The sequence below is a fragment of the Schistocerca nitens genome, chromosome 1, assembly GCF_023898315.1.
Source record: "Schistocerca nitens isolate TAMUIC-IGC-003100 chromosome 1, iqSchNite1.1, whole genome shotgun sequence".
In the NCBI taxonomy this organism is placed as follows: domain Eukaryota; kingdom Metazoa; phylum Arthropoda; class Insecta; order Orthoptera; family Acrididae; genus Schistocerca; species Schistocerca nitens.
The window spans coordinates 479,434,357-479,447,801 of record NC_064614.1 but is presented as its reverse complement, the minus strand read 5'-3'; the positions used below and the strand labels follow the sequence as shown (position 1 = coordinate 479,447,801).

Below are 13,445 nucleotides of genomic sequence, written 5' to 3'. Positions count from 1 at the left end.
TCCTACATCTGTTTACACTTCTGCATACCAATTAGTTACAGTGACACTGATTTTGGAAGAATGTACACTGAATGTGCAATGCCAAATATTAAATCATATATGGCTATTTTCCCCCCCATGAACCATGGACCTTGCCGTTGGTGGGGAGGCTTGCGTGCCTCAGTGATACAGATGGCCGTACCGTAGGTGCAACCACAACGGAGGGGTATCTGTTGAAGGGCCAGACAAACGTGTGGTTCCTGAAGAGGGGCAGCAGCCTTTTCAGTAGTTGCTGGGGCAACAGTCTCGGTGATTGACTGATCTGGCCTTGTAACACTAACCAAAACGGCCTTGCTGTGCTGGTACTGCGAACGGCTGAAAGCAACGGGAAATTACAGCCGTAATTTTTCCCGAGGGCATGCAGCTTTTCTGTATGGTTAAATGATGATGGCGTCCTATTGGGTAAAATATTCCGGAGGTAAAATAGTCCCCCATTTGGATCTCCGGGCGGGGACTACTCAAGAGGACGTTGTTATCAGGAGAAAGAAAACTGGCCTTCTACGGATCGGAGTGTGGAATGTCAGATTCCTTAATTGAGTAGGTAGGTTAGAAAATTTAAAAAGGGAAATGGATAGGTTAAAGTTAGATATAGTGGGAATTAGTGAAGTTCGGTGGCATGAGGAACAAGACTTTTGGTCAGGTGAATACAGGTTTATAAATACAAAATCAAATAGGGGTAATGCAGGAGTAGGTTTAATAATGAATAAAAAAAATAGGCGTGTGGGTAAGCTACTACAATCAGCATAGTGAACGCATTATTATGGCCAAGATAGACACGAAGCTCACGCCTACTACAGTAGTACAAGTTTATATGCCAACTAGCTCTGCAGATGATGAAGAAATTGATGAAATGTATGATGAGATAAAAGAAATTATTCAGATAGTGAAGGGAGACAAAAATTTAATAGTCATGGGTGACTGGAATTCAAGTGTAGGAAAAGGGAGAGAAGGAAACATAATAGGTGAATACGGATTGGAACTAAGAAATGAAAGAGGAAGCCGTCTGGTAGAATTTTGCACAGAGCATAACTTAATCATAGCTAACACTTGGTTCAAGAATCATAAACGAAGATTGTATACATGGAAGAATCCCGGAGATACTAAAAGGTATCAGATAGATTATATAATGGTAAGACAGAGATTTAGGAACCAGGTTTTAAATTGTAAGACATTTCCAGGGGCAGATGTGGACTCTGACCACAATCTATTGGTTGTGAACTGCAGATTAAAATTGAAGAAACTGCAAAAAGGTGGGAATTTAAGGAGATGGGACCTGGATAAACTGAAAGAACCAGAGGTTGTACAGAGTTTCAGGGAGAGCATAAGGGAACAATTGACAGCAGTGGGGGAAAGAAGTACAGTAGAAGAAGAATGGGTAGCTCTGAGGGATGAAATAGTGAAGGCAGCAGAGGATCAAGTAGGTAAAAAAGATGAGGGCTAGTAGAAATCCTTGGGTAACAGAAGAAATATTGAATTTAATTGATGAAAGGAGAAAATATAAAAATGCAGTAAATGAAGCAGGCAAAAAGGAATACAAACGTCTCAAAAATGAGATTGACAGGAAGTGCAAAATGGCTAAGCAGGGATGGCTAGAGGACAAATGTAAGGATGTAGAGGCTTATCTCACTAGGGGTAAGATAGATACTGCCTACAGGAAAATTAAAGAGACCTTTGGAGCAAAGAGAACCACTTGTATGAATATCAAGAGCTCAGATGGAAACCCAGTTCTAACCAAAGAAGGGAAAGCAGAAAGATGGAAGGAGTATACAGAGGGTCTATACGAGGGCGATGTAGTTGAAGACAATATTATAGAAATGGAAGAGAATGTAGATGAAGAGGAAATGGGAGATACGATACTGCGTGAAGAGTTTGACAGAGCACTGAAAGACCCGAGCCGAAACAAGGCCCCGGGAGTAGACAACATTCCATTAGAACTACTGATGGCCTTGGGAGAGCCAGTCATGACAAAACTCTACCATCTGGTGAGCAAGATGTATGAGACAGGCGAAGTATCCTCAGACTTCAAGAAGAATATAATAATTCCAATCCCAAAGAAAGCAGGTGTTGACAGATATGAAAATTACCGAACTATCAGTTTAATAAGTCACAGCTGCAAAATACCAACACGAATTATTTACAGACGAATGGAAAAACTGGTAGAAGCCGACATCGGGGAAGATCAGTTTGGATTCCGTAGAAATATTGGAACACATGAGGCAATACTGACCTTACGACTTATCTTAGAAGAAAGATTAAGGAAAGGCAAACCTACGTTTCTAGCATTTGTAGACTTAGAGAAAGCTTTTGACAATGTTGACTGGAACACTCTCTTTCAAATTCTAAAGGTGGCAGGGGTAAAATACAGGGAGCGAAAGGCTATTTACAATTTGTACAGAAACCCGATGGCAGTTATAAGAGTCGAGGGGCATGAAAGGGAAGCAGTGGTTGGAAAGGGAGTGAGACAGGGTTGTAGCCTCTCCCCAATGTTATTCAATCTGTATATTGAGCAAGCAGTAAAGGAAACAAAAGAAAAATTCGGATTAGGTATTAAAATCCATGGAGAAGAAATAAAAACTTTGAGGTTCGCGGATGACATTGTAATTCTGTCAGAGACAGCAAAGGACTTGGAAGAGCAGTTGAATGGAATGGACAGTGTCTTGAAAGGAGTATATAAGATGAATATCAACAAAAGCAAAACGAGGATAATGGAATGTAGTCGAATTAAGTCGGGTGATGCTGAGGGATTAGATTAGGAAATGAGACACTTAAAGTAGTAAAGGAGTTTTGCTATTTGGGGAGCAAAATAACTGATGATGGTCGAAGTAGAGAAGATATAAAATGTAGACTGGCAATGGCAAGGAAAGAGTTTCTGAAGAAGAGAAATTTGTTAACACTGAGTATAGATTTAAATGTCAGGAAGTCGTTTCTTAAAGTATTTGTATGGAGTGTAGCCATGTATGGAAGTGAAACATGGACGATGAATAGTTTGGACAGGAAGAGAATAGAAGCTTTTGATGAAGATTAGATGGGTAGATCACATAACTAATGACGAGGTATTGAGTAGAATTGGGGAGAAGATGAGTTTGTGGCACAACTTGACGAGAAGAAGAGACCGGTTGGTAGGACATGTTCTAAGGCATCAAGGGATCACAAATTTAGCATTGGAGGGCAGAATGGAGGGTAAAAATCGTAGAGGGAGACCAAGAGATGAATACATTAAGCAGATTCAGAAGGATGTAGGTTGCAGTAGGTACTGGGAGATGAAGAAACTTGCACAGGATAGGGTAGCATGGAGAGCTGCATCCAACCAGTCTCAGGACTGAAGACCACAACAACAACAACAACTTGGCTATTTTGCAATGATAGATATGTCCAGTAAATAATTCAAGATATCGTTTTATTTCTAATACACTTCACTCTTTAATTATTGTAAGCTGCTGCATATTATCACTTCTTGCAAACAGAGGAAAAGCACAAAACCAAATAATATCTTTGCAGTCTACCTTCAGTTTCAGAATAACTGTTCTCTAGTGTTCATTACATATTTATTTCTGTGTGTCAAACTAGGAATTTATGGTTATAACAAATGTTCTTACTTTTGGTAACAGAATACCAAGTAATAAATATTTTGCTTTGGTAAATATAAGAATACTGTCACTGAAATGCTTATTTGTGCAGTTCTGTTTAACAGACATCCCAATGATAAGACAGCACTTGCAGGTATGTATCAGCAGATGGTAAAGTAAGCTTAACATTTTGCAATGTTCATTGTGATGAAAAGGGCAATGTCATCATAATAATTTTCACTGTTAAGTACTGTATGTTGCTCATAACTGAATATCAAGAATCTGTCAATATGGCATTACAGATATTTTTAAGTTAATGAGATACAACACATGACAACAAATATACAGCAATATTGCATGTCGTCCACCCACCATAGATTATTGTAAGAAATTTTAATCTTCACCCAATGACAAAGGTAAAAAAGGGGGCACGGATGAAAGGGGGAGAGTGGAATGAAAAATATATAGAAACATTACAGAGTGCACTTGAAGCAGGTCAAAAAAGCATGCTCCACATTCAAAATGATGTGCAGAGGATGAAGGACAATATCATTGACATATTTTTTCTTCTAACAGAAAAGATTGCTTCTGTTTGCTATGCAGGTTGTTTTGTATGCTATGAAAGGGATCTCAACTGGATAGATTTTTTTACTTCGAATTCCACATCTTGAAGGTAAGACCTGGCCAATCTTTCGGTCTTCATGTAATTTGTATGTTTTTTTTCTTCCCCCCCCCCCCCTTTTTTTTTTTTTTTACAATCTATACTGCTTGATTTTGAATTGTCATGATTTGTATACTGTTCTATCTTTCACATGTCTTTGGATGAAAACCACTTATCCGAGGTTCTTAAGAAATATGGAAAACATGTATAGGGGGTAGTAAAATGAAAACAAGATAGATGGAAAACATAAGTACAAGGTTTATTATTTCAAAAGTAACTGCCATACCTGTTAATACATTTGTATCACTGTGAGACAAAACAGTCAATGCCTTCATGGAAATATGTTTGTGGTTACCTTTGGAACCATGGTTGTACCCAGGCGTAAACCTCTTTGTCTGAAGCAAATCAACAGCCATGAATGTCTTCCTTCAGAACTCCAAGCATGTGGAAATCCAATGTGAAGAGATTGGGACTTTATAGAGGATGTATAAGGCCTGCCCAGCAAAAGTTCTATATTGTAGTCAAAACAAGGTTGGCAATATGTGGGCCCACTGCAAAAGTTTCACTGGGAAGCCGTTACACATCCTCCATACAGTCCGGATCTCCCCCCATGCAAGTTCCATATTTTTTGGGCCCTAAAGAAGACATTTGTGGCCACTGATTTGCTTCAGATGGAGAGATGCATGCATGGGTACAATCATGGTTCCGTAGGCAATTGCAAACATTTTCCCACGAAGACAGGGGGATAAATGTATTGCCCATTATGCCAATTCCTTGCGGAATAATAAACCATTTACTTACTTTTTTCTATCTGTCTCATTTCCATTTGACTGTCCTTTATAAGAGTAATAAAAATAAATTGCGGCAAATCAGTGATGTATTAACTATCCAAAACTGCAACAACAGAATGTGTTCATGTCTGTCTTTGTGGCCTTAGGATTACAGTCATTGTTTAATGAGTGACATATTTTGCTTCTGCAACAGCTCTTTATTTTCAAAAATGTTTGCTTTACAACAGAGCATCATTAATAGTGACTTTGAGATGTGTACAGAAACAACTCTCAGAGATATGTTGCAGTTAGAAGACGTCATTACATCCATGAGACTGTTCATGCTCGTATGTTTCACAGGAATATTTCCACTCGATACTTTGTGTGAAGAAATAATTGATCCAAGTGCCTCTTCTCTGGTACATCATCCTTGTTGAATGAATCAGATTGTGCAAATACTGAATTTGGCTTATAAAGAACCAATATTTGCACCTATAATACAGTTGGACCAGATTAAGGAATAAATGAATCTGTGTATGGAACGAACAAACAACCGAAAAGCTCAAAAATGCTATAATTCAAGAAAAGAAGAAAACATAAAATAGCTTTTGCTGGTTGGTCTTCATTAACTCGGTGATTTAGGTGGGTACAATATGAAGAAATGTTGCTTTTTTGAATTTCGATACAATTTATTTTTAGTACCATTAACTAGTTTTCACACCACTGCAGGCTCATCTTTAGATGAAGGTGTAACAGAAACATTATCCAGACCATGTGTAGCTAGACGCTATGGCCATGCTGTTGGCGGAAATAACAGAAATTTAGTTAACGAAAACTTTTCATGATTTCTAGCATAACAAAATTAATTTGTCACAGATGCTGTGTAGCAGTGCCATGTAAGCACCCTAAAACACGGCAATCTTAATTTCACCACCACCACCACCACCACCACCACCACCACCACCACCATCATCATTTAAGACTGATTATGCCTTTCAGCGTTCAGTCTGGAGCATAGCCCCCCTTATAAAATTCCTACATGATCCCCTATTCAGTGCTAGCATTGGTGCCTCTTCTGATGTTAAACATATTACTTCAAAATCATTCTTAACCGAATCCAGGTACCTTCTCCTTGGTCTGCCCCGACTCCTCCTACCCTCTACTGCTGAACCCATGAGTCTCATGGGTAACCTTGCTTCTCCCATGCATGTAACATGACCCCACCATCTAAGCCTGTTCGCCGTGACTGCTACATCTATAGAGTTCATTTCCAGTTTTTCTTTGATTTCCTCATTGTGGACACCCTCCTGCCATTGTTCCCATCTACTAGTACCTGCAATCATCCTAGCTACTTTCATATCCGTAACCTCAACCTTGTTGATAAGGTAACCTGAATCCATCCAGCTTTCGCTCCCATACAACAAAGTTGGTCGAAAGATTGAACGGTGCACAGATAACTTAGTCTTGGTACTGACTTCCTTCTTACAGAAGAGAGTAGATCGTAGCTGAGCGTGCACTGCATTAGCTTTGTTACACCTCGCTTCCAGTTCTTTCACTATGTTGCATTCCTGTGAGAATATGCATCCCAAGTACTTGAAACCGTCCACCTGTTCTAACTTTGCTCCTCCTATTTGGCACTCAATCCGTTTATATTTCTTTCCCACTGACACTACTTTCGTCTTGGAGATGCTAATCTTCATACCATAGCCCTTACATTTCTGATCTAGCTCTGAAATATTACTTTGCAAACTTTCAATCGAATCTGCCATCACAACTAAGTCATCCGCATATGCAAGACTGCTTATTTTGTGTTCACATATCTTAATCTCACCCAGCCAGTCTATTGTTTTCAACATATGATTCATAAATAATATGAACAACAGTGGAGACAGGTTGCAGCCTTGTCTTACCCCTGAAACTACTCTGAACCATTAACTCAATTTACCGTCAAATCTAACTGCTGCCTGACTATCCATGTAAAGACCTTTAATTGCTTGCAAAAGTTTGCCTCCTATTCAATAATCTCATAGAACAGACAATAACTTCCTCCTAGGAACCCGGTCATATGCCTTTTCTAGATCTATAAAGCATAGATAAAATTCCCTGCTCCACTCATAACACTTCTCCATTATTTGCCGTAAGCTAAAGATCTGGTCCTGACAACCTCTAAGAGGCCTAAACCCACACTGATTTTCATCCAATTGGTCCACACATTGATCTTGCCAAAAGCCGAGAATCGATTCTTCTTAGTGTTTTAGCTCACTGGGGCACTCTGGGATGCTGTCTTGCATCCTTTCCTTTCAACAATACCTGAGAAGATTTTACCCACAACACTGATTAAAGAGATACCTCTGTAGTTGTTACAACCTTTTCTCTTTCCATGTTTAAAGATTGGTGTGATTACTGCTTTTGTCCAGTCTGATGGAACCTGTCCCGACTCCCAGGCCAATTCAATTATCCCGTGTAGCCATTTAATTTCATAAAATGTTTTTTTCATCAGGACCACAACCATAGCATGTAACTGCACATAATGTGCCTGTAACAGCTCTTTCCCATGATGAGCCTGCAGTGGCTTGAAAACTGGTCAATGGTACCCAAATAAATCATGTTAAAATTCATAAAGAGAGAATGGTTCCATACTGTATACACATAAATTGCCAATTTAAATCATAGCTGCCATTCACCATCCACAATAAACCACATTAAGCTAATCTCATTTAAAATACAACAATGCGATGATGTAGCAATTATTGTCCACGGAATGGTTGCAGTTGTTTGGGTACCATTCAGAAGACAAAAGATATGTTGCATCTCTTGAAGGACAATATAGCTACCTACTCATAACAGCTGATGTGATCAGGCAGGTGGAATTAATAATTGTGAAGATGACAGTGACACTTGATGATCTGGGAAATTCTGGTTTCTTTGCCATTTGTAAATCATCCACGAAAGAATGTTCCTTTTTTGTTTATCATCCATTTATAAGCCTATAAACTTTGCCTGTCTATCATCCATTTACATGCCCGCATGTCATATCTGGCTCCATTTAATTTTCATTACAGCCGCAATTTATATAGTCTGTTCTCTGATCCACTTGTTTGTTATTCCATCCCTCCAACTAGTTCTCAACAAACATCACAACACTGCTTGCTGAGAAAGCAACAAAAGATGAATGGTTTTGTACTAAACCCAAAACTGTTAACACACATTCATTATTAATTTACCGTTTCAGGGTCATGGGAAGCTTAGTTTTGATAACTGCTACATTAAACACATTTCAAGATCTTTTTTGTGGTTATTAATTATGTCTTCATTGTTAATTTTTAACTTTTCCTTTTGAATGTATTCACTGTAAATGATTATAGTGTAGCTATAGTTGAATTTTAGGCTCACTTTGAAACTTCTTGTTTTTTTCCCCCATTTGTCCCTGAAACTCATTTGTGGTAGAGACCAACAACACAATATTATCATCAATATGAAGAAGGCTCAGATGTGTTCCATCAACACACGTTGTTCTTTGGTTCCCATTTAAGAATCAGAAAACTTCCTCTACAGATGCTTACAATAACTTTGCTGACATGGAACCTCGTTGGCTGAGCCTTTTCTCACTTCTAAATTCCTCAGTGTCCTTAAGAAGTCTAAAGGAGACTGCAGCACTGATATATATGTCCTTCAGTATACAAACATAGACTGAATTGGTACCCTCTTGCTCAAGAGCTCCTTGCAAAAACTTTTGTTCAGAGTCAAAAGCTTCTACAATACTTCTGAAGCCCAGGTAAGGCAAAAATTCATTTCAACTGCTCCACTTAATTATATCCATTTTTACAACCAGTTTCTCATTTTGCTCGTACAACTATGTTTCCATTTTTCTTATCATGCCATATGTCATCTTAACAGAAAAATTTGACGTCTTTCTCAAAATAAGTTTATTTTTTGCATTGTTAATTTGTTTCTATAATCAACAATTCATTATAATCTTCTGGCATCTTGAAAATTTTTCTGAATATTTTTATTAAACTTATCATGTTCCTTGCATTATTTGTTGGAAACTACTGCCATTTCTTTTTAATTATGAGCTGCAATACATTTACATCACTCCTTTCTGAAGCAAAGTTAGATTTACTAGATTAGTGAGTATAATAATTTTCATTTGATTTCCTTTTCTTTTGCTTTTTTCAGAGCTTGGTTATTCAAATGTTCCAGGGATCATAATTGCAACCTTTCACAATGATGTGTAATGAGTCAGTGTCACAATGATAGTACAATTTCTTAGTGAAAAAGGCAACATTCTCATTTTTTCCATGTCTTAAGTGCTTAACTGACTCACATCAGGGAGAACTGTAGGATCTTCAAATAATGAATTAACATTTTACTGACACCAACTGAGACTGCCTCATTAGAAAGACGAAACATGTCTGGGTGTATACATAAAATTCATGTGCAGTATGACAAAAAAGCATTTTTTTGCTAACTACTACAATTTAAATTTAAAAATGTGTGAAATGCATAATTACCTTTTCCAGGAACTGGTTTTTCCTTCTCTTGGGTTTCATGTTCCTTTTCTTTTCTTTTTGCTACCTGTTCTATCCTCAACTTCTCTTGTTCTTTGAGTTCTCTCTGTTTCTTTTCAGCGACTTTTCTGTGCAATAATAATAAAATGAATTTGAAAAAATACACTATTATGCAGATGACTTAAAAATTACAACAAATTTGACACCATAACAGCAAAATGGTGAATCAGTTTTGTGACTCAAACCATCAGCAGTAGCAAATCTCTGACTCCAATCCCAATGCATGCATATTTTCCTAGTTAGCTGTATTTTTTATGCCCCACAACCCCAATAAAAGTTATAACAATGTATTTCCTTAACTGTTACATACATTTCAATAAATTTTAAAAATGTTTACATAAAAAACCAAAGATATTTACTGTCTGTTGACCACTTGTCAATAAAATAAAAAAATGTCATTAGTGAGTCAAAATACAAACTCTGCTATGCTGATCCCAAGCTGTAGCCACCTCATACAATTGAGGAGGAGGGAGGGAGGAACATCATCATAAAAAAAACCTTGGCTCACCAGTTCCAGGTGATAGTACCTTGTGAGGGCTTCATGTTAGGATTACAGTGAAGAATTCAAGGGTAGTGAAGATGAAAAGAATGGATCTTCAAACGGCATAACTGGGTGGAAAAGCAACTCCAGAAAAAAATCCACACTGTGTCTGACATGCAACAAGTGGTAAAGTGGTCACTCACTGTATGTTCACTAGAGACGTGGCTGCAAATGTTTTCCTTGAAACTAACAACCTCAAGTAGTACCATCAACAAGCAGTCAACAATCAACATGCACTTTGTAAGAGATTTTACTCCTGGGAGTAACCAGTCTCCCATTTTCAAGGAAATGAGAAGTAGGGACATTCAGATTTTGGGTACCTAAACCACGAGAAGTTCACTTTTAAAAACAAGAAATCTTAAGAGTTTAATAAACTTTTACGGTAAAAAAATTTAATGGTAAAATTACTGTACGAAACAAGATTTACTAATGAACATGGTTTCAGTTCAGAAGGATTCAGGATATTTACAAGAAAACCAGGAAAAAGAGTTATGAAAAATGAACCTCTATTTGGAAAAGCTTTCATTGTAAATAAAAACATATTACATGCAGCAACAAATGAGAAAAACAATTATATTACTTGGGGATGTCAATGTACAAATGGCAAAGAACATCAGCACATAGACATAATAGGAAAATTTCTTGCGAATAAAAGAACCAATGCCAAATAGATAAGGCTCTTAAAAGACTGTGCAGACAGCATAACACAGTACTAAAATCTACTTCAAAGCACTCCCTAGAAAACAAACTACATGGATATCAAATCCAATCTGTGGTGAAAAACCACTCGATCACATTGCTATAAGCAAACATTTTGCAGTGGAGATACTCAATTTAAAATTTGCTAAGAATGCCAGCTTAGATTCACACCACAAATCTACCCACCTATCTGTCATTAAATTCAAGATCAGACCAATATTTAGGGGGGGGGGGGAATACTGCCCCAAATAGTTTGACACCCGAAAGTTATCTGCAGAAAATTATATAAAAATTCATTTGTAAAAAAAATTATACTTGGAAAACACTTGAAATGACACTATTCAGTCTGCAGAAGAAACTGTTCCTCTTAAAAAGAACTGGAAACGTGCATAGTGGAATGATGTTTGTGAGGAGTTAATTATAAAGAGCTTGGAATATCTCGAATGCAAATATAATAATGATAACAGTGAAAATTTTATAGAAGCCAGAAACCTGAATTAATAGGTCTCGAAAACATCAGAGTACAACGTATAAAAGACCACAACGTATGAAAGATCAACTAATGTCAGATGAGTAATATTTTAAGCAGAATACAAGTGATTTTTATAAAACATACAAAAATTCTACAGATTTAAACTCCACATAGTTTACAATTTGCATATCAAAAAACACAGAAGACGTCATATAACAACACTGAGAACTGCAGGATACTTGTGAACCATTCGAAGAACTACACAAATGAAATCCACCAGAAGAAGAATTTGATTTTCATAACATAATCCAAATACAACCACACTCAAAGCCACCAACAATAGAGCACATCAGAGAAACAACTGAAAAATATACAGCATCAGAAGAATACAATATAGTTGCTCAATTATGGGAAAATAGGAAAATTATTCTATGTCCAACCAAAATCAATAATGAAATTTTGACAACAAACAGCTACCATCAGAATAGACATTGATATTATGACATCCAGAAATATATATATATATTTCCTGATGAGGCAACAGTTTGTTGCGAAAGCTTGAATTTTGTGTGTATGTTTGTGTTTGTTTGTGTGTCTATCGACGTGCCAGCGCTTTCGTTTGGTAAGTCACATCATCTTTGTTTTTAGATATATTTTTCCCACGTGGAATGTTTCCACCTATATATATATATATATATATATATATATATATATATATATATATATATATAACAGAGGGAAACATTCCACGTGGAAAAATATCTGCCCAAACTCTTTGCCTTTACAAATGTCTGCTTGCGTCTGTGTATGTGCGGATATATATATATATATATATATGTGTGTGTGTGTGTGTGTGTGTGTGTGTGTGTGTGTGTGTGTGCGCACGCGCTCGCACAAGTGTATACCTGGCCTTTTTTCCCCCTAAGGTAAGTCTTTCCGCTCCCGGGATTGGAATGACTCCTTACCCTCTCCCTTAAAACCCACGTCCTTTCGTCTTTCCCTCTCCTTCCCTCTTTCCTGATGAAGCAACCGTTGGTTGCGAAAGCAGGTTTCCTCATCACCTTAGCCAGCTTCATCCTGACTCACAACTTCTTCACTTTTGAAGGCCAGACATAACAACAATTAAAGGGAACAGCCATGGGTACCAGGATGGCCCCCTCGTATGCCAACCGATTTATGGATCACTTAGAGGAAGCCTTCTTGGTTACCCAAGCCTGCCAACCCAAAGTTTGGTACAGATTTATTGATGACATCTTCATGATCAGGACTCACAGTGAAGAAGAACTCCAGAATTTCCTCTCCAACCTCAACTCATTTGGTTCCATCAGATATATAATAGAGGGAAACATTCCATGTGGGAAAAATATATCTAAAAACACAGATGATGTGACTTACCGAATGAAAGTGCTGGCAGGTCGATAGACAAACAAACAAACACAAACATACACACGAAATTCAAGCTTTCGCAACAAACTGTTGCCTCATCAGGAAAGAGGGAAGGAGAGGGAAAGACAAAAGGATGTGGGTTTTAAGGGAGAGGTTAAGGAGTCATTCCAATCCCGGGAGCGGAAAGACTTACCTTAATGTGTGGATGGATATGTGTGTGTGCGCGCGCGCGCGCGCGCGAGTGTATACCTGTCCTTTTTTCCCCCTAAGGTAAGTCTTTCCGCTCCCGGGATTGGAATGACTCCTTACCCTCTCCCTTAAAACCCACGTCCTTTCGTCTTTCCCTCTCCTTCCCTCTTTCCTGACGAGGCAACCGTTGGTTGCGAAAGCTAGAATTTTGTGTGTATGTTTGTGTGTCTATCGACCTGCCAGCACTTTCGTTTGGTAAGTCACATCATCTTTGTATATATATATATATATATATATATATATATATATATATATATATATATATATATATATATATATATATATACGGTGGCAGATTGTGAAAATGAGGCTAACAATTGTCTGCCTAAGAAATAATGACGTTAAAACCTGTGGGAAGCGGCTAAAAAAGATCGTGATGTGGGAAAAACGGAAATGGAAAAAAAAAGCGAAAGTTATTAGAACTAGCTGAAATGACTGTTTAATAGCTGAAAGGAACTGTTTGTGAACTGGAAATGGTGGATTTTGTAGCA

At 37.7% G+C, this 13,445-nt stretch overlaps 1 protein-coding gene across 3 annotated transcripts in view; it reads right to left on the bottom strand.

The window, feature by feature from the left end:
• LOC126252129 (ubiquitin carboxyl-terminal hydrolase 8-like) overlaps positions 1-13,445 on the bottom strand; it is a 247,740-nt gene that overhangs the window by 91,840 nt on the left and 142,455 nt on the right. For all 3 annotated transcript variants that reach the window (XM_049952998.1, XM_049953005.1, XM_049953013.1), the window contains one exon: positions 9,551-9,675. In XM_049952998.1, the coding sequence (XP_049808955.1) occupies positions 9,551-9,675 (125 nt within the window). The remainder of the gene's footprint in view (positions 1-9,550; positions 9,676-13,445) is intronic.